At 47.3% G+C, this 20,836-nt stretch overlaps 1 protein-coding gene across 2 annotated transcripts in view; it reads right to left on the bottom strand.

Moving 5' to 3' along the window:
- TBC1D2 (TBC1 domain family member 2) overlaps positions 1–20,462 on the bottom strand; it is a 62,506-nt gene extending 42,044 nt beyond the window's left edge. Inside the window, exons 1-3 of one of the 2 annotated variants that reach the window (XM_050762095.1) lie at positions 19,613–20,462; positions 16,182–16,323; positions 8,095–8,230 (exon numbers count right to left, since the gene is read on the bottom strand). In XM_050762095.1, coding sequence (XP_050618052.1) covers positions 8,095–8,230; positions 16,182–16,323; positions 19,613–19,975 — 641 coding nt within the window. In that variant the 5' untranslated portion in view covers positions 19,976–20,462. The remainder of the gene's footprint in view (positions 1–8,094; positions 8,231–16,181; positions 16,324–19,612) is intronic. The other variant, XM_050762093.1, reaches the window with a different exon arrangement.
- Between the last annotated feature and the right edge of the window lie 374 nt (positions 20,463–20,836).

The following is a 20,836-nucleotide window of genomic DNA, read 5'->3' as shown; positions in this document are numbered from 1 at the left end:
GTGTACAATTCACTTGGGTGTGGTGGCTCATGCCTGTAATCCTAACACTTTGGGAGGTCAAGGCAGGCGGATCACCTGAGGTTAGGAGTTTGAGACCAACCTGGCCAATGTGGTGAATCCCCGTCTCTACTAAAAATATAAAAGTTAGCCAGGTGTGGTGGTGAGTGCCTGTAATCCCAGCTACACAGGAGGGTGAGGCAGGAGAACTGCTTGAACCCAGGAGGCAGAGGGTGCAGTGAGCCAAGATTGCACCACTGCACTCCAGTATGGGCGACAGAGTGAGACTCTGTCTCAAAAAATCAAAAATTAAAATTAAAAAAGTTAAGTGTACAACTCAATGGATTTTGGTACAGTCACAGAGTTGTGCTGCTATGAATATTTGTGTACAAGTTTTTGCGTGGATATGTTTTCATTTTTCTTGGGGATATAACTAGGAATGAAATTTCTGCATCATATGGTAACTTTATGTTTAACCATTTTAAGGGACTGCCAAATTGTTTTCCAAAGCAGCTGTACCATTTTATATTCCCAACAGCAGGGTATGAGGGCTTCAATTTCTCCACACCCTCACCAATACTTGTTATCAATACTTCTTACTGTCTCTGATCATGGCCATCCTAGTGGATTGCATAATCTCAGCTCACTGCAACCTCCACCTCCCAGGTTCAAGTGGTTGTCCCATTTCAGCCTCCTGGGTAGCTGGGATTACAGGCACCCGCCACTGTGCCTGTCGAATTTTTGTATTTTTTGTAGAGGTGGGGTTTTGCCATGCAGGCCAGGCTGGTCTTGAACTCCTGACCTCAAGTGATCCACCTGCCTTGGCCTCCCAAAGTGCTGGGATTAAAGGCCTGGGCCATCGCACCTGGCTTATTTTTATTTGATTGTTTAAGCTTTTGGTTTCATATCTAAGAAATCATTGCCTAATCCAAAGATTATGCTTTTGTTTCCTTCTAAGAGTTTTACATTCAGCTCTTTTACCCAATTTGAATTAATTTTGTGTATCGTGAGGATGGGGTCCAACCAACTTCATTCTTTCGTATGTTAATATCCAATTTGTTTCAGACCCATTTGTTGAAAAGACTATTCTTGCCCCTATTAAATGGTCTTGGCAAGCTTGTTGAAAATCAGTTGACGTAGATGCTTTGATTTATTTCTGGCCTCTGAATTCTATTCCATTGATCTACACATCTATCCTTACAACAGCACCACAGTGTCTGGATTACTATAGCTTTGTAGTAGTGTTGATATTGGGAAGAGTGCGTCTTCGAACTTTTTTTTTCTTTTTTTTTTTTTTTGAGACAGAGTCTTGTTCTGTCACCCAAGCTGGAGTGCAGTGGCATGATCTCGGCTCACTGCAACCTCCACCTCCTGGATTCAAGCGATCCTCCTGCCTCAGCCTCCCACGTAGCTGGGATTACAGGTGCACGCCACCATGCCGGCTAATGTTTTTGTATTTTTAGTAGAGATGGGGCAAACTTTTTTTATTCTTCAAGATTATTTTGGGTACTCTGGGGCTCTTGAATTTCTAGGATCTTGAATTTTAGGTTCAACTTGTTGATTTCTGTAAGGAAGCCACCAGAATTTTGATGGGGATTATATTGAATCTGTAGATCTATTTGGGAAGTATTGTCAGATTAACAGGTTAACAATATTAAGTCTTTTTTTTTCTTTCTTTCTTTTTTTGAGACAGAGTCTCACTCTGTTGCCCAGGCTGGAGTGCAGTGGTGTGATCTTGGCTCACTGAAGCCTCCACCTCCTGGGTTCAAGCAATTCTCCTGCCTCAGCCTCCCAAGTAGCTGGGATTACAGGCATGTTCCACCAGGCCCAGCTAATTTTTGTATTTTTAGTAGAGACGGGGTTTTACCACATTAGCGAGGCTGGTCTTGAACTCCTGACCTCAAGTGATCGGCCCACCTTGGCCTCCTAAAGTGTCGGGATTACAGGTGTGAGCCCCCGTGCAGCCTAGAAATATTAAGTATTTTGATCCATGAATATGAGGTATCTTTCTAACTATTTAAGCTTTTTTTTTAAAACAATGTTTGGTGTTTTCAGAGCATACATTTTGCATTATTATGTCAAATTTATTCCTAAATATTTCATTCTTTTTCTAATATTGTTATGGAATGTTTTTGTAATTTTTTTTGTTGTTTATTACAGGTGTATAGAAATACAACTGATATTTCTATTTTGATCTTGAATCCTGCAATCTTGCTGAACTAATTTCTTAGCTCTAATAGTTCTTAGGATTTTCTGTAAACAAATATCATGTCAACTGCAAATAAAGATAGTTTTACTTTTTTCCTTCCCAATCTGGATGCCTAATTTCATGGTCTTGCCTAATTGGTCTGGCTAAAGCCTCCAGAACAATGTTGAATAAAAACAGCCGGAGTGAAAATCCTTGTCTTATTCCTGATTTTAGGGGGCAAATATTCAGTCTTTTACCATTAAGTATGTTAGCTTTGCAGTTTTCATTGATTCCCTTTTTCAAGCTGGGGAAGTTTCCTTCTACTCGTTTTTTTTTTTTTTTTTTTTTTTCCTGAGACAGAGTTGCTCTGTCGCCCAGACTGGAGTGCAGTGGTACAACCTCCGCCTCCTGGGTTCAAGCAATTCTCCTGCCTCAGCCTCCCGAGTAGCTGGGACTACAGGCCTGCACCACCATGGCTGGCTAATATTTGTATTTTTAGTAGAGACAGGGTTTCACCATATTGGCCAGACTGGTCTCAAACTCCTGACCTCAATTGATCCACCCACCTTGGCCTCCCAAAGTGCTGGGATTACAGGTGTGAGCCACTGTGCCTGGCCTCCTTCTAGACTTTTAAAAAAAATTATTTATTTATTTTTAAAATTATTATTTAGAGACGGTGTCTCACTCTGTCACCCAGGCTGAAGTGTAGTGGCATGCTCATAGCTTACTGCAGTCTTGACCTCCTGGGCTCAAGTGATCCTTCCACGTCAGCCTACACAGTAGGTGGGACTACAGGTGTGTGCCACCACACCCAGGTAATTTTTTGTAGAGACGGGTTCACTACAATATTTTGTAGGCTGGTCTCAAACTCCTGGCCTCAACCGATCCTTCCACCTCGTCCTCCCAAAGTTCCGGGTTTATAGGCAAGAGCCACAGCGCCTGGCCCTTTCCAGTCTTTGTGAGTGGTTTCATCACAAAGAGGTGTTGAATATTGTCAAATGCTTTTTCTCAGTCCACTGAAATGATGTGGTTTTTCACCTTTATCTTATTAATGTAGTGTATTACATAAATTGAATTTCAGATGTGAAACCAACCATGCATTCCTAAGATAAATCCTACTTTATCGTGGATTAATCCTTTTTATACGCTGCTGAATTCAGTTCGCTAGTATTTTGTTGAGAATTTTTACATCTGCCTTCATAAGCGATATTGGTCTGTATTTTTCTTATGATGTCTTTGGTTTTGGTATCAGAATAATATCAGTCTTATGAAATGAGTTGGGATATGCCCCCTCCTCTTCTGTATTTTGGAAGAATCTGTGAAGAATTTGTATTAATTTTTCTTTAAATATTTGGTGGACTTCACCAGTAAAGTCATTTGGTCCTGAGTTTTTCTTCATGGTATTTATTTATTTATTTAACTAATTCAATCTCTACTATGTAATTAGGTCTTTTCAGATTTTCTTCCTGAGTATATTTTAGTAAATGTGCCTTTCTAGGAATTTGTCTATTTTCATCTAAGTTATCAAATTTGTTGGCACATAGTTGTTCACAGTATTCCCATATAATCCTTTTTGTTTCTGTAAGGTTGGTAGCAATGCTCTCTTTTGTTCCTGACTTTACTAATTTGAGTCTTCTCTCTTTTCTCAGTCTGCCTAGCTAAAGGTTTGTCAACTTTGTTGCTCTTTTCAAAGAACCTCTATTGATCTCTAACTTAGTTTAAAACAAGATCCAGGGGTGTGTGTGTGTGTGTGTGTGTGTGTGTGTGTTGTATAGTTGGGCCCAGAATAAGAAAATACTGAGATTATGCTTTCATGGATAGTACAGCTGAGTGATGGAAGGAAAAATTCATCAGTTGAATTAAGAGCAGAGAGGAAATCAGAACTCAGCACTCCCAATACCTGATCTTTTGCTGTAATTACTAAGCGGTCCTGTTATAAGGGGAGCCCCTGACTCCTTGGCCTAGGGACTTCCCTTTCCCAGTCTTGCTTTCCCCATCTGAGAATACAAGAATGTAGTTTCATTGAAGAGAATCATGATGATCATGATAGGCACTACTATTTACTGAGCATCACTTTATGCTGGGTCCTGTGCTGAGCCCTGTTACATGGATTTCACAAACCACAAGTCACATGAGTTGGAAAGGGACACAGGGCCACATCCCTATAGCTAGAGGCACTGGCTAGGTAGGGTAACCATTACTACTGCCACACTTTAACCAGGAACTGCTCCCTCCCTGACACGTCCTGGGTCTGATAAGCAGTCCTCCCTGGGGTGTGGGAAAGCACAGAAACCACAACTTAAAGGCAGCAAAAGGCCTTCTAAGCCCTAGCACACATCTCCTCTGGGAACGGGGAGCTTGCTACCTTCTGAAATAGTCCGGCTGGTCACCACCCAGTTAAACCACTATGCTTGGAAGAGCTGTCTCCATTTCGTAAATTTATCAACTTTGCTTGGAGCAGTTCATGGACCATTTTCTGTTTAGGTTTAATTCCAGGCCTGCAAGGCCTGGCCAGCATGGGAGTGGTGGTCCTAAAGACTTGTTCTGAAAGGATAATCTTGGGCAAGCCAGTTATCGTCCCTGAGTCTCAGTTTCTTCATCTGCAATGGGGATGCCGAACATATCCATAATGAACACTGGATGGACCCTTCCACGGCTCAAGTTCTAAGCGAAACACTATGATGCATTCCACTCACTTAATCCTCCCAAGACCAGTGAAGTAAATACTATTCTCCCCACACTGGGCAGAGAGAACTGAGATTCGAAGAGAATAAGTAATCAAAACTGCAGAGCAAGTAGGTGGTGGGGCCCAGCAGCCCTGGATGACTAACTCCATGGTTTGAGAACTTAACCATGTGATGACAACACTTCACAGGTTTGTCCAGACAACTTGAGAGCATAAAGCACCCAACACAGTGCTCAGGAAGCTCCCTACCCCCTTCCCTGAGTATGACCTGGGTTCATGGAAGCACCAACAGTGAGTTCCAAGACCAGCCAGAGCAAAGGGGTGTAGGACACAAAGGCAGCTCTCATCTCACCAAGTTATCTGGAGCTTTCAGCATCCCAGGGCACTTCTCTTGCAAAGTAGCCTGGCATCTTCTGTGGCTATGACAAGTTACAGGAGGGAAGTTGCTCTATGACCCTCTGAAGCTTCCTTCCTTTCTTGGTCTCTGCATTTTCTATGTTCCGCTTCTGCTGCCGTGGCCTCTATCAGGCATGGACTAGGCTTAATATTGGTGAGACTTCCCTGGGTACATGCTGGCTGGATAGCTGGACTTCTCAGGCCCTCTCTACCAGCATGCTCCCAATGCACCCAGTTCCCTGTAGGTCTTCCCAACAGATGATCTCCTGCAGGGTGCCCTCCATGTCCGCTCACCCTGTGGGGCTCAACCATGCCCTATACCTGTCAAGCCTCTCCCTCGAGCTTAGATCTCTCTCCTGGGCTCCAGGTCATTCATCCAAATGCCTTCAGGGTAGCTCTATCTCCAGCCAGCAGACCTCAAAGAACACTCATCATCTTTTCCCTAAAACCTGATTCTCTCCTGGAAAGGACGTCACCACCCTCCTAGTCACTCAAGCAAATTCAGACACTGACGCCAGCAGAGGGAAATACTCTGCCCGAGTCACACAGAACCAGGGGTCCCTAATCCAAGTCCCGTGAGCAATCTATTTTGCCTTCTAAGAGCTCTAAGTTCATCTGAAGTCCACACAGAAAATAAATGCCCAGGCTGGGCGTGGTGGCTCACCTCTGTAATCCCAGCACTTTGGGAGGCCGAGGTGGGCAGATCACGAGGTCAGGAGTTTGAGACCAGCCTGGCCAACATAGTGAAATCCCATCTCTACTAAAAATACAAAAAGTTAGCTGGCCGTGGTGGCAGGTGCCTGTAATCCTAGCTACTATGGAGGCAGAGGCAGGAGAATCACTTGAACCTGAGAGGCAGAGGTTGTGGTGAGCCGAGATCGCGCCACTGCACACCAGCCTGGGTGACAGTGCAAGACTCCATCTCAAAAAAAAAAAAAAAGAAAAGAAAAGAAACACCCAAACAGGATCACTATTGGATATAGTTTGAATTCCTGAAAGTTTCCACCCCTTCAACTAGAGTAACAATAGTAGCAGCAGCTAATATGTATTGCATGCTTAAGACTGCCAAGCACAGTTCTAAAGCAGTCTGCATGCATTAACCCCTTTAATTACCATGCTAAGCTTGTAAGGCAAGTGCTGTTGTATTTACATTTAATAACATGGTAAGCAAAGCACTGAGAAACAACTTGCCAACAGCAACACAGCCATGACTGATGGAGCCAGGATACAAACCCAGGCAGTTTGCTTCCAAAATCCAGGCCACACTGTTGCCCTTTTTTTTTTTTTTTTTTTTTGAGACAGGGTCTCACTCTGTTGCTCAGGCTAGGATATGGTGGTATGATCATGGCTTACTGCAGCCTTGACTTCGTGGGCCTGGGATTACAGTCACACGCCACTATGCCTAGCTAACTTTTCACTTTACTTATTGTAGAGGCAGGGCCTCATAAGTTGCCCAGGCTGGTTTTGAACTCCTGGCCTCAAGTGATCCTCCTGCCTTGGCCTCCCAAAGTGTTGCGATTACAGGCGTGAACCACCACGTCTGGCCCATACTGCTACCTTCTTAGATATTATCTAAAACAAACTCTGACAATAGTAAGGTATATATATAATATATTATTAAATAAAAAAGTAGTTGAGATATGATTGACACAATAAATTGCACAAGTTAAAAATGAGTAAATTGATGCTTTTGACATATATAGACATTTGTGAAGCCATCACTACATCACATTCAATATGATCTCATTTATGCAATATGTATATAGAAAACGTAGAGGAAAGAAATATACCAAATGCTAAGAGTATTTGTCTGGGTGATAGGATCATGGATAATTAAAAAAATACTTTATTTATAACCAAGTGATTCTCCTGCTTCAGCCTCCCTAGAAGCTGGGACTATAGGCTGTGAGCCACCTTGTCCAGTGAGTAATTTTTTATACCCTTCCAGATGTTTCTGATTTCCTATAATGAACATGTACTACTTTTCCAATCAGAACAATGAATTTTTTTGTTTGTTTGTTTTTGGTTTTTTGGTTTTTTTTTTGAGAGAGAGTCTTGCTCTTGTCACCCAGGCTGGAGTGCAATGGCGCGATCTCGGCCCACTGCAACCTCTGCCTCCTGGGTTCAAGTGATTCTCCTGCCTCAGCCTCCTGAGTAGCTGGGATTATAGGCACCTGCCACCATGCCTGGTTAATTTTTGTATTTTTAGTAGAGATGGGGTTTTGCTATGTTGGCCAGGCTGGTCTCGAACTCCTGACCTCTGGTGATCTGCCCGCCTCAGCCTCTCAAAGTGCTGGGGTTATAGGCATGAGCCACCGCACCCGGCCAATTGTAACATTTTAAAGTGATGATGTGATTAATTGAAAATAAAGGCCGGGCGCGGTGGCTCAAGCCTGTAATCCCAGCACTTTGGGAGGCCGAGACGGCCGGATCACGAGGTCAGGAGATCGAGACCATCCTGGCCTACATGGTGAAACCCCGTCTCTACTAAAAAATACAAAAAACTAGCCGGGCGAGGTAGCGGGCGCCTGTAGTCCCAGCTACTGGGGAGGCTGAGGCAGGAGAATGGCGTAAACCCGGGAGGCGGAGCTTGCAGTGAGCTGAGATCCGGCCACTGCACTCCAGCCTGGGCGACAGAGTGAGACTCCGTCTCAAAAAAGAAAAGAAAAGAAAAGAAAAGAAAAGAAAAAGAAAAGAAAAGAAAAGAAAAGAAAGCCCATAACCCTCTCCCGGGGCCCACCTCCCTGCAGGAGAATCATAGTGGGTTGAGCTCCACCGAAGGGGCTGCCTGTAGCTTGGCTGGCCCCTCAGTCCCTCTGGCACTTACTGTATTTCAGTTCCCAGGTGCTTGAGTGAAATATTCTGAAGGGCAGGGAAGGGCTGCAAGGCAGCTGCCACACCCACTAGCCCAGGGGGTGTTTTCACAGGGCACAGGAACTCCTCCAGCTCTGCTTCTTCTTGCCCTGGGAACAAAGGAAAGGGAAATCAATCAGCCGGGTCACTGTACTTGGAAAGACAGGTCAGGTGGGATGCTATGGGTGCAGCCCTGACTGGGAACAGCCTGGAGTTGGAGAGTTGCAGGGGCACGCAGGCCTTCCCTGTAGGTTAACAGCAGCAAAATAGGCTTTTCACAAAATGTTCTGCAGCCAGTAAAATGATGCATTTTGCTGGTACAGCCCTCCTGCAAACCCCTTAAAAATATGCAGACCTAGCTGGGCATGGTGGCTCATGCCTGCAATCCCAGCACTTTGGGAGGCGGAGGCGGGCGGATCACCTGAGGTGGGTAGTTAGAGACCAGCCTGACCAACATGAAGAAACCCTGTCTCTACTAAAAACACAAAATTAGCCAGGCGTGGTGACGCATGCTTGTAATCCCAGCTACTTGGGAGGCTGAGGCAGGAGAATCACTTGAACCCAGGAGGCGGAGGTTGCAGTGAGCCTCGATGGAGCCATTGCACTCCAGCCTGCGCAACAAGAGCGAAACTCCAGCTCAAACAAAAAAAAAAGAAAAAAAAAAGAAAAAAAAATGCAGACCTACAGTTAATTCTACATCTGAGAGTTCATCCTAAAGATGGAAGTGCAGACAAAACTTAATGTGCCAAGAGGTTCATTCTAGCATTGTCACAATAGCCTCAAAGTTGGAAAAGATCTAACTTGGGAATAGGTTAAGTATATCAGAATGTCTTCATATAATAGAATATTAATCATTCAAAAACTATGTGAATAAATACTTATAAACAGGGAAACTTGTATGGAATATGATATTAAGTGGAAAAAGCCAGATTAAAAAAACCTGGAAGGCTAGGTGCTATGGCTCACACCTGTAATCCCACCACTTTGGAAGGCTGAGCCAGGTGGGTCACTTGAGCCGAAAATTTGAGACCATCTGGGCAACATGGCAAAACCCCATCTCTACAAAAAACAGAAAAATTAGCCCAGTGTGGTGGTGCATGCCTGTAGTCCCAGCTACTCAGGAGGCTGAGGTGGGTGGATCGCTTGAGCCCAGGAGGTGGAGGTTGTAGTGAGGTGAGATGGTGCCACTGCACTCCAGCCTGGGCAACAAAGCAAGATCTTGTCTCAAAAAAATAAAAAAAATAAAAAAATAAAAAAATAAAAAATTGGCGTTATAGTATTATCTCAATTGTACAGAAAAAGTCTCAAAGAAATATACTCCGCAATCTTTTTTTTTTTTGGAATTAAATAATCTAATTTCAAATATTAATTACAATTTTAGGAAAATAACTTTGAGTAAGTGATTTAAAAGGCAGGGACAGGCTTCTCTGTAAAATTATTTCCAATCCCAGCACCATTTCTGGGCTTTTTCTCTCTCCCAGTGTAGAGAATCTTGGAGATTGCTGGGAGGCGGTAAGGTGGTGTGTTCTATGCATCGTGAAGATGTTTAATACTGTGATGACTGAGCAGAATCTAATATTCTTGGCCCTTGTGCTCCCAAGCACTATACTCCGCAATCTTAATAGTGGTTTCAGCTGCGTGATGGGATTTGCAGTGAGCAGGCTATTCTCACTGTATTTTACTGTTTTTTCCAAATTTTCTACGTAAACATGGGTTACTTTATAAACAGAAAAAGAATATGTATTTATCAAAAATAGATGTTTATACAGAGATTTTTAAAACACAGGCAAATATTAGGGTCACATTACTGAGTACCAAAAAACAAAGTAGGGCATTTTATATTACTATATGATCTGAAACATGTTTAAGTAAAAGGCAGGCAGGAGATCATAACATAAGGTTAATACTGGCTGCCTCTGGGCTATAGGATTATAGGTTCTTTTTCTTTTTAGTGTTCCAAATGTTCTGTGTAAACAGTGATTCTTCTACAGTGAATGACTTCAAGATGTTTAATGTTAAGCAAGCTTTCAAGGCCAAGGAAATTATCCGAAGTATAAGAGAGGGGAGGTGAAATATTTAGAAATTAACTTTAAGTGTTAGAAAAAAGAGAAAAGAGCCAGGACCACTTACGGGTTGGTATAAGCTTGATTAGACAGCCCCTGAGACCTACCAGGGCAGCAGACACTTTCCACTTGGAACCCTCTTACTGGGAGATTGAAATATTTAGGAGTGGAGATTTGTTTATGCACTATATCTGCAAAAAGGGTGTGGGTATAAAAATATTAAATATAATGATGGGGGCCAGGGGAAGCTGTTCAACCTACCTAAAAGAAACTTTGCAGTAGTTCAAACAACAACAGACAGTATATTTGTAAATTCCTAACAGGCTCCGTCAGATCTGGCAGGCAGGCCAGCACTCTCCTCAAATGCCACATCTTTGAGGTCCTCCCTTCCATGAATCCTCTCACCAAACACAGACTGGGTGTTCACCCTGAGGCTTGTGAGTATGGCTGGAGAAAGAGAAGAATCAAAGCAGAAACTCACAGCCTAAGGAGTAGGGAAGGGGAAGAAGTACACACCCGGGGAACCCCAGGTGCTGGGTTGGGGCAGTTCTGGGAGGTGGAGACCGAGTCTTTCCAATCCAGGTGAGGGAAAACTTCCTGGAGGAGGGGCACTGCAGCTGGGCCTTAAGGACTGGGGTTGATTGGAACCTGCAGGAGGAACCAGGAAGGCTCTTTCTGTGCAGAGCATACAGGCAACGGGTTTCAGACCCAGAACTGAGTTTGCGGGGAGGAAGCCTGGGGAGATGGGGTGGGGAAGGCCAAATAGAAGCGGGTGTGGGTAAGTGGCTGGATCTCATCACGATGGAAACCAGAGCCCCCAGGGGTTTGAGCAGGGGGCTGAAGAACCAAACCTGGCTTTGGGTAGAAGATATGTAGCCGGGCCCTGTTTCTGTGGGGAGGGTGCTGTGACCTGGTTGCAAATCACTTAAAACAAACAAACAAACAAAACAAAAAACAAGGGCCAGGTGCGGTGGTTTATGCCTGTAATCCCAGTACTTTGGGAGGCCAAGGTGGGCCGATCACCTGAGGTCAGGAGTTCAAGATCAGCCTGGCCAACATGGGAAAACCCGTCTCTACTAAAAATACAAAAATAAACTGGGCATGGTGACATGTGCCTGTAATCCCAGCTACTCCGGAGGCTGAGGCAGGATAATCGCTCCAACCTGGGAGGCGGAAGTTGCAGTGAGCAGAGATCACGCCACTGCACTCCAGCAGCCTGGGTGACAAGGCAAGACTCCGTCTCAAAAAAAAAAAAAAAACAAAACAAAACCTAACAAACAAACAAAAACAAGAAGGATACTCTCTACCTTGTCTCCTTCAGAGTTAATGTATACAAAAATGTTTAAAAAGCCATAAAGCCGGGCCGGGAGCGGTGGCTCACGCCTGTAATCCCAGCACTTTGGGAGGCCAAGGCGGGTGGGTCACAAGGTGAGGAGATTGAGACCATCCCAGCTAACATGGTGAAACCCCATCTCTACTAAAAACACAAAAAAGTTAGCCAGACGTGGTGGCACGTGCCTGTAGTCCCAGCTACTTGGGACGCTGAGGCAGGAGACTTGTTTGAACCCAGGAGGCAGAGCTTGCTGTGAGCAGAGATCGTGCCACTGAACTCCAGCCTGGGCAACAGAGCGAGCCTCTGTCTCAAAAAAAAAAAAAAAAAAAAAAAAGCCATAAAGCCCTATATTGTTGGACTCACATCTTTCAAAGTAGCCGGTAAGCCACACTCTGAGCTGATTCAAAATAAATAAAATTTTCTTATTTATCAATACTTTAACCATCTTATTCTCTTTCATTCAAAGCAAACCAAAAAAACTTAACAGTTTTTCTAAGATTTTGATATCTTAGCAGTACTTCCCTAACTGCTAATATCTGTTTTCTTGTAAGTGCCACCCATGGCCCTAGATCAACTCTGAGACTACATAGAGCCAAGTCCTGGGGGTTGCCATCCTGGTGGGTTTTACCAATGAGGAAATAGCCACTCAGAGAGCGTGAGTTTTGTGGCCAAAGTCAAAGCTAGCATGCGACACCGTTATAGACTCAAACACAGTCCCCACTTTTGCTTTTCCCACTAAACCGCGTGGCTTATCAGAGCAGCCTTTCTAACAAGCAGGTCGTCTAAGACAGGAGGGGCTACCCAAGAAGGCACAAGCCCCCAGTGCAAAGGAGTGTGCAAGGCACGGGCGGCACATGATGGCGATGTCCCAACAGAGACCAGCACTTCCCGCAAGAGGCAGAATCAATGACCTGAGACTGTAGTCTGGGGCACCCTGGAGAAATGCCCTCCGTGAGTGACCACACAGAGGATTTTCAGCAGCATTTATTTGTAATTCTCCTTTTGCGTAAGCTCTGACGGTTGCCCCACGTCCACTGGGAAGAAGTCACTGCCTAGACAAAGAAAGGGCCTGGCCCAGGAGATCACTGCCTCCCTAGAGGGCCCTGGATAAGTGCCTGGCTGCCCCTCCGCTTTGGGAGGGCAGGTTATGAGTCTCTGCAGCCTGGGGTGTGAATTTCAGCACTGACATTTTCTTTTTTTTTTTTTTTTTGAGACGGAGTCTCGCTGTGTCTCCCAGGCTGGAGTGCAGTGGCGTGATCTCGGCTCACTGCAAGCTCCGCCTCCCGGGTTCACGCCATTCTCCCGCCTCAGCCTCCCAAGTAGCTGAGACTACAGGCGCCCGCCACCATGCCCGGCTAGTTTTTTGTATTTTTAGTAGAGACGGGGTTTCACCATGTTAGCCAGGATAGTCTCGATCTCCTGACCTCGTGATCCACCCGCCTCGGCCTCCCAAAGTGCTGGGATTACAGGCTTGAGCCACCGCACCCGGCCGACATTTTCTTACTACATGACTCAGGACAGGTCTCTTGACCTCTGAGCCTTAGTTTCCTGGTCTATGAAATGGAAACAGCAGTAACTACCCTATAAAATTATTGTGAGGATTAAATAAGATGATGCATGTAAAGTGTTGGGGCAGCAGGCATATTTCAGGATGGTACACATTTATGCAGGTCCTTTGTAAACTGTAGCTTACTGTGGCAACTTGCTATTCTTATTATTATAAATCTCGTGGGTTCCCTTTGATCTTTCTTGGCTCTGCAGAGACCGTTGTTTAGGTAAAGTATAAAATGAAGTTGTAAATGCTTAAAAGCAGGAGAGAACATGCCTTGCAGATTGCTCAAGAGCAGTGACAAGACACTTTTTACCAGGAATCTCTGACTCAAAGTCAGACATGGGTCAGGAGGTTTTCAACGGCCCTGGAGTGGGCCGCTGCTTCCTCAGGAAGGGTGGAGGCGGGCGAGGTGGGGCAGCCTGCTCCACATGGCTAATCCAGGCCTTGCTGACTTGCCCAAGACACCAGAAACATCTTTCTAGGTGGGCTAGGAAGGTTATGCCAGGCCCTGGGTCTGGGAGGAGAGTGCAGGCTTGCTGCAAGGCGAGGAAAGGCTTCAAGAGAAGCTCACGTCCCTACTTCCTGAGTCTCAGGCAGCATCCTCCTCGGGAGACTGGAACCCAGGTCATCACAGCAACTCCATCCCCTTCTCCAATGCCCACAGCAGGGGCTGGCCTGGAAGAGGCCCACCATGTGTGCTGAAGCAAAGCCACAGAATTAAAGAACCTGCAACAGGTTCGCCACAGCAGAAGAGGGCTAAGGATCCCAGAGCCATGCTTCCACAATCTGCTTCTTCAAATTTCAGTTAAGACACGCAGGAATTCTATTATTGCAGAGGTTTCTCCTGGCCTCTAGTCTGACGCTGACCTTTGCAGCGGCATCAACCCAGGCTGCAGTTTTCTACAAAACCAGGGTTGTCTGGCTCCCTGGCAGATGGGGAGTGGGGGCTGGAGGAGAATGCAGAAGCAAAGAAACCCTTCAAAAGAAACTCCAAAGAAATTCCTAATGATTATTAAGAATGAAAGGAACAGTTATTATAATAGTGATAGCATATATATGTTTGTATATATACTATTATGATAGTAATAGTATGAGTGTATTCTATGCACAGACATATACACATAGAATAACAAGATTATTAAGACAACTCCCATGTATTGAGCACTTACTATGTGCCTGAGGTTATGCTAAGGGGTTTACATTCCTTTCCTCATTTAATTATAAGGTTTAGTGTATTGCCTTACACATTCACTCCACAAATATCCAATGTGCCAGGCAGGACACCAGGGAGGTGATACAGGCAACAAAAAAAAAAGGTCCCCACCCTTAAGGGGAATGGGTGGAGATGGACAAGGACAGGGGTAATTATTAATAGAACACAATGGAACAGGTCTCCCTTGAAGTGTGTGAAAAAAGTGTTGAGGGCCCAGAAAGAATCCAGCTGACAAAGTCTGAGAAGGCTTCCAGGAGGAGGCTGGCAAGAGGAGGAGGCAATGCTGGAGCTTGGCCATAGAGAATAAGCAAGAACTTGCCAGGCAAAGGAGAGAGAGAGCAGAGACTCTGCCGAAGCATCAAGCCCAAGGCGGCGACTGGGGAAGCAGGCAGAGGTGAGATCAGGAGGGATAAGCCCTGAGCACAGGAGTGGGGTTGGGGGTGGCCTTGGATGGCAGTGACGGGTTCAGGTTCTCATTTAAGAAAGCTCACTCAGGCTGCAGAGAAGGGGAAGGGTTCTGGCACAGGCCTCCACATGGGGACACTGGGGAGGAGACTGCTGTGACTTTGAGAGATGAGGTCTGACCTGGGCAGTGGTGGCGAGAAAGACCTGAGTCTGATGTGTGGGTCAGAGGGCAAAAATGGCCAGCACAGTGATTGACTGGACTCACTGGCTGGAATTGAGGAAGGGTGGAAGGCAACTCCTAGTGGGTACACGGCGGGAAATCTACCGAGAGGAGGGAAGGAAAACGAGAAGAAGGGTTGGGGCAGATGTATTCAGCTTTGGACATGCAAAGCACCCAGGTACAGAGGTCTGGGGGTACCTTGTAACAAGTCCTGCCCTTGCCTATTTGGCCTCCCTGTCAACTGAACATGCAGCACTTTAGACACTCTGTGGCTTTGTACTGGGGCCTGATTTTCCATGTTCTTGCAGGGGCAGCTGTGAGGTGGTCCATACTGATCCTAAAACCTGCCAATCATGTTCCTGGCTGCAGCATGGGAGTGGGAGGGTGTGGTCTCCTGACTCCTCCACGTTGGGATGATACAGGATTTGGGATCAAGAAACTTGATTCGTGAGTCATCTTGGAGGAAAGGATCCTATCTTATGGGAACACCAGCGATAAAAATCATTGATCTGGTCGGGCGTGGCGGCTCAGGCTTTAATCCCAGCACTTTGGGAGGCTCAGGTGGGTGGATCACGAGATCAGGAGTTCAAGACCAGCCTGGCCAAGATGGTGAAACCCTGTATTTACTAAAAATACAAAAATTAGCTGGGCGTGGTGGCACGTGCCTGTAATCGCAGCTACTTCAGAGGCTGAGGCAGAGAACTGCTTAAACCTGGGAGGTGGAGGTTGCAGAGAGCTGAGATTGTGCCATCGCTCTCCAGCCTGGGCAACAGAGCGAGACTCCATCTCAAAAAAAAAAAAAAAAAAAATCGCTGATCTACCCAACTCATGACACAAATCTACAACATTGCATTTTCTTATTAACCCTCCTCACGGCAATTCTGTGAAAGTTTGATTTCTTGAGTCATCGTAATAATAGCTCACTTTTATTGGGTTCTGACCATGTGCAGGCATTGTTCTAACCATTTTAGGTATATGAATTCATTTAATCCTCATAACATCCCTAAGAAGTAGGGATAATTTATAAACCTCATCTTATGGGGAAGGAAACAAGCTCAGAAAGGCTAAACAACTTGCCTAAAATTATATAGGACTAGGATTTGAACCCAGGCAGCCTGGCCTCAGCCCAGATTCTTGCCCTAACTAATCCTGAGTCATATCCCTGGCTCTCTGCTTCCTTAGCAGAGGGCTCCTCCCGCTCACTCCCAACAGGAGGGTAAAGGCTTAATCACCAGAGCCCTGGGTGTGCAGGCAGGAGGGTAGCCCATTGGGTACCTAGCTCGAGGTGCAGGGCGGGCCCATTCCCAGCCAGGGCGGCATCAGGGGCGGCGGGAGGTGCTGGCGGGCTGTTGTGGAACTCCCAGCGCTTCATCTGCAGCTGCTGCAGCCAGTACAGCATCACTTGCTTGGTGGCGGCCTGAGAAGCACAAGGATTAGTTGGCAAGGCCCTGTGCCTGCAGGGTGGCACTGGGTGTGGGAAGAGGGGAAGGTTGTGGGAGGCTTAGGAATGCTCTCTTTCCCAGGAAAAAAAAAAAAAAGGGTCACTGTAGGTATGTATGCTTCCTGGCCACAGAAGATCATCAGGCTCTGATCTCCCACTCAGAGGTTCCTTAGCTGCTCTGGGCCTCAGTTTCCTCATCTGTACTCTGGTGACAATAAGACTCATTGCATAGGGCAATGATGAGGATGAAATGAGACAAGGGTATCACACAGTCCCTGACACACAGTAGGTGCTCAAAATGTGCTCACTGGATAGAGGAATTTGGAGGTGCTGTGAGAGAGGGGAGGTGCCCTGAATTCTGATTTGGGTGGGGTCCTGGTACCATCACTATCTCGCAGGTGAGACAGTATCTCACCTGTGTGACATCTCCAAGTCTTTGCTGCCTTTTGTGGAATGGGAGTAATCCTTCTTGCCTTGGGGATGCACCGGAATCATGGATATGAATGGGGACTGGAAAGCCACATGTACATGGTGACGACATGGTGGCACCTTCCAGGTGCTCTGGCCCTCCAAACAAGTTCTTGGTAAATGCTGGTCATTAGTCTCCCAGCACTGGCTGGTGGCTGGTCCAAGCATCCACTTTCACATCCAGTAACTCCTGGATTCTTCAGGAGGGAGGCAAGGCAGGAGCCCTTTCTATAGATGGAGAAACTAAACCTCTGAAGTCGCCCAGGCATGTGGTGATAGAACTGGTCCCAAAACCCTGGTCTATAAGTTGGATTTTATGGCCAGGAGATTAGTGGCTTCATAAAGAAGGCCTGAGATCAGTTGAGGTGGGCTGCAGAAGATGGACAGCTCACCGGGCATGGGTGGGGATTCTCACAGAGCTGCCTGCAATCAAGGCCGCATGAGAATAGCAGCAGGCTACATGGCAACAGAGGCAAGCTCACGGTCTCAGGGGCTCACTGGTGTGCACTGTGCCGGGGTGGGGGTGGGGGGTGGTCTGTGAAAGAAACCGTCAGGCTGTCATGCAGGTACCAATAGGACACATGATGCCCACCAGTGTTCTCTTTCCATACACTCTCCCAGAGAGACCACAGCACCTCCCAGGTTTTCCCCATGACCTTAATGCTGATGAGCTCCAGCCAAACCCAAATACCCCATTTTATTAATTCATTTGACAAGGGTATACTAAGCACTGACATATGTGTCAGAGATGGTGCTAGGCACTGAATACAGGGGTGAGCCAACACACATGGTCCCTGGCCCCTTGGAACTTGAGAGTCTCCTGCAGGGGACATGTACCTGGATGTTCCACAGGCTCCTCATCCTGAGTTTCCTCCTGTCAGTGACTGACCCAACCAGGCAGTCAGCCAGTTACTCCAGCCACTCCTGACATCTCCCCCATTCTACTTCCCTACTATCCCGAGCCACCTCCATTGTCCCCCTCCCCACAGCCACAGATCTAGTTCAGCTGTCACTCTCTCCTGATCACCTTCTGATGGGCTCCCTGAGTACCAGCCTTGCCCTTCCCTTAGTTTCTTCTCTACCCAATAGTCAGACTGGGCTTTTGCTACTTGGCCTAACTCGCCTTCAGGCTCTGCTCTTCAACTCCATCATTTGGGCCCCTCTGTCTTTCTGGCTCATGTGATTTGCCTGGACACTCGGGGCTGTATCACGGTTCCCTACGTTTGCTCACGTGCTCTCTTGGCCTGGAATACCTTTCTCCCTCTTGTCTGCTTGCCACCTATTTCTTTTCTGAAGCCTCGGGTGTGTCCCTCCTCCAGATGCTTTTTAGGCTAGCCCCTTCCACTCGGTGGAAATGACTCCTCCTGTCACCACACCTTCTTGCAGAGACTTACCACAGTGTCTCTACAGAATATTTTAGGGTTCATGCAGGTTCTCCACCAGTCTCTCCCACCAGACTTTAAGCTGTCTGAGAACCAGGGGCAGAGGTGCTTTAGCTCCACACCCCAGAGCCTAGCGCAGAGCCAGGAACAATGGAATAGTATTATAAAGACCATGTGTTGGAGACCCTCTATACAGCAGTCAACCTGTGGAAGAGACACATAGACCCAGGAACCACATGACCTCGTAAATGCCTTCCCTGGCCAGGGATTCCTGAGTTTCATTATTTTAACCAAGTGCCCCAGCCTGGTCACCAGCCATCCCAGTCAGTAAAGGGGAACTGAACCCGGGGGCATCCACAGATACCCACTTAGCTGGAGGTGGGGTTGGAGGGGTGGAAAGATGGGGATGGGGTGGGGAAGGCTATCTCCTGGCACATTCTTCTCTGATGCCCATAGAACACTTAGCCCAGATCTGTCTTTCCAATTAAATTATGAGACACCTCCTCTTGACATGAGCACTCTGACCTTGGTTCCATCACCTTGTGTGTGCACGTGTGTTTATTCAACAAAAAATTATTAAGTACCCCACTAGGTACCAGGCTGTATTCTAGGTGATGAAATTAATTCAACAATTTGTACATGCCTGTGATGTGTCAAATGCTTACAAACCACCTAGGTTCTGAGAGGTAAAGCAACTTGTCCAAGGTCACACAGCTAGTAAGTAGCAAATGTACAATTTGAATCCAAGCCTGTCTGATTTCAGAGAATGTGGCCTTTCTACTGCTTCAGGCTTTCTCAGTTAAACGTGACGATAAAACAAAACCTACCCCTTGCTGCTGATAGGAAAACAGGTTTAGGCATGCCTAGATGAACAATCTAGGTTGACTAGTGAAACCTAAGTGTTTATCTTACCAATCCCTGCCAATCTCTTCTCAGCATTTACTGACCTTGGCCAAAACATCAAGAAACGGGAATCAGAATCCTGGCCTTGAGAGAGGATTGCAAAGACCATATTTTGACTTCCTTAGGTCCCAGGTAAGAAAGTTAAGGTAACTGCACTGTCAGGCACACCCAAAAGTAAAAGTTTTGATTCAGCACTGAGAGGTCTGAGAGGTAGAAAGACTACGGGATTCCAAGCTACCCCACTCTCTAGATGCATGACCTCGGGCCAGTCCTTTCATCTCCCTCTAACTCAGTTTCTTGATCCGTAAAATGGGTCTGTCGTCCCTGCCTTGTGGGAACCCAATGAGGAAATGGGTGGGAATGCACTTTGCAAAGCACAAAGTTCTTTGAACACGTCGGTGACGACAGTTCCAATCAATTTACTGTGTCCACCACACACTCGCGCCCAGCCGTGCCCTGCCAAAAGGGGACCTCACGCCGCTGGGAAGGAGAAAGTCCTTCCAGGAATTTACCTTCAGGGTCATAACCCGGCTGGGAGTCTTGATTTCGAAGATCCCCTCCTCACCGTCCGCCTTGCAGTCAAACACTGCACTGGAGAGGTCGATGCTATCCAAGGGATTAGCATCCTGCGCGGTCCGCGAATAATACAGTTGACATTTCCTTTCGTCGTAGAAGAACCAGCGGGATTTCCAGCCCCGGATGGGCCCTTTGCCGCCGAACTTACTTAAATACCCACAGAGTTTCTTGGCCTCCAGGGACCGGGCGCAGTCCCCCGATTCTTCCTCCAGAGGCAGCGCCTGTGGGTCCCTGGCAGACTCGTCGGACCCAGGGACAGAGGAGCTGGACTCCGGGGCGTTCTCCCCGGCGCCCTCCATCGCTGCCAGCCGGAGACCGCGGAGGGACGAGGAGTCCACGGGACCACCAGGGACAAATCTCGGAGACTCGGCGGGCAGCTTCCCAAAGGGAGACACCTGGGCGGGGGCGGGGCCGGCGGCGGACCCGCCCCCAGTACGCCACAGGGTCGGGACTGGGTGCGGTGCGTGCGACTGAAAGACCGCAAGCCCAGCTTACAGCGGATGGCCACGCCCCTCCACCGCCAGGCCACGCCCCCGCGGCGCTCACTCGGCTCCCCGCAAGGCCCGGTTGCTTCCGGCTTTTTCTCTGCGCCAGTTAGCCATCTTTACTGAGGGCGGCAGTGCTGCCTGGCTTCAGGTTAAAGTAGTGGCGGCACTGAGGTTAACCGTAGCCTGTCCCTGGCTACGCTTCCCTGGTAGTTCGCATAGTCACCTAGAAAGATGGCGCTTTCTGGCACCCCATGGGCTGCTTGTTCCCTCCCTGTGCCGCGCGGGGCACCGTCGGACGGCGCATCTCGCGGCCATTGGCTGAAAGGAACACCGCTGGGAGGCCCCACTTCGGCGCCGCCCGGGCAGTGCGGCTCCGGAGCTGTCTGCCACTCTTCTCCCCGGTGTTCCTTCAGCCCCGTCAATGACGCCGCAGACGGCCTTCTTATCCCTCGCCTGACCGCAGTGGCCTCCCCAGCTCTGTCCTGGCTCCCATTCGCCTCCTGACAGCGCTGGTCGCGTTGCTTGGGGCGCCCAGGCGCAGCCGCTGCGCTGCGGAAACCTAGTGCCACTCCCGGGGCGTAGTTGGGTGCATTACATTTGTTTATTTTTATTTTGTTATTGCTATTATTATTTTTAGAGACGGTCTGGGTCTGTCACCCAGGCTGGAGTGCA

This window comes from Macaca thibetana, chromosome 15 (genome assembly GCF_024542745.1).
Source record: "Macaca thibetana thibetana isolate TM-01 chromosome 15, ASM2454274v1, whole genome shotgun sequence".
NCBI classification, from domain to species: domain Eukaryota; kingdom Metazoa; phylum Chordata; class Mammalia; order Primates; family Cercopithecidae; genus Macaca; species Macaca thibetana.
Note: the sequence above shows the minus strand (reverse complement) of the source record. Positions and strands in the feature narration are given on the sequence as shown.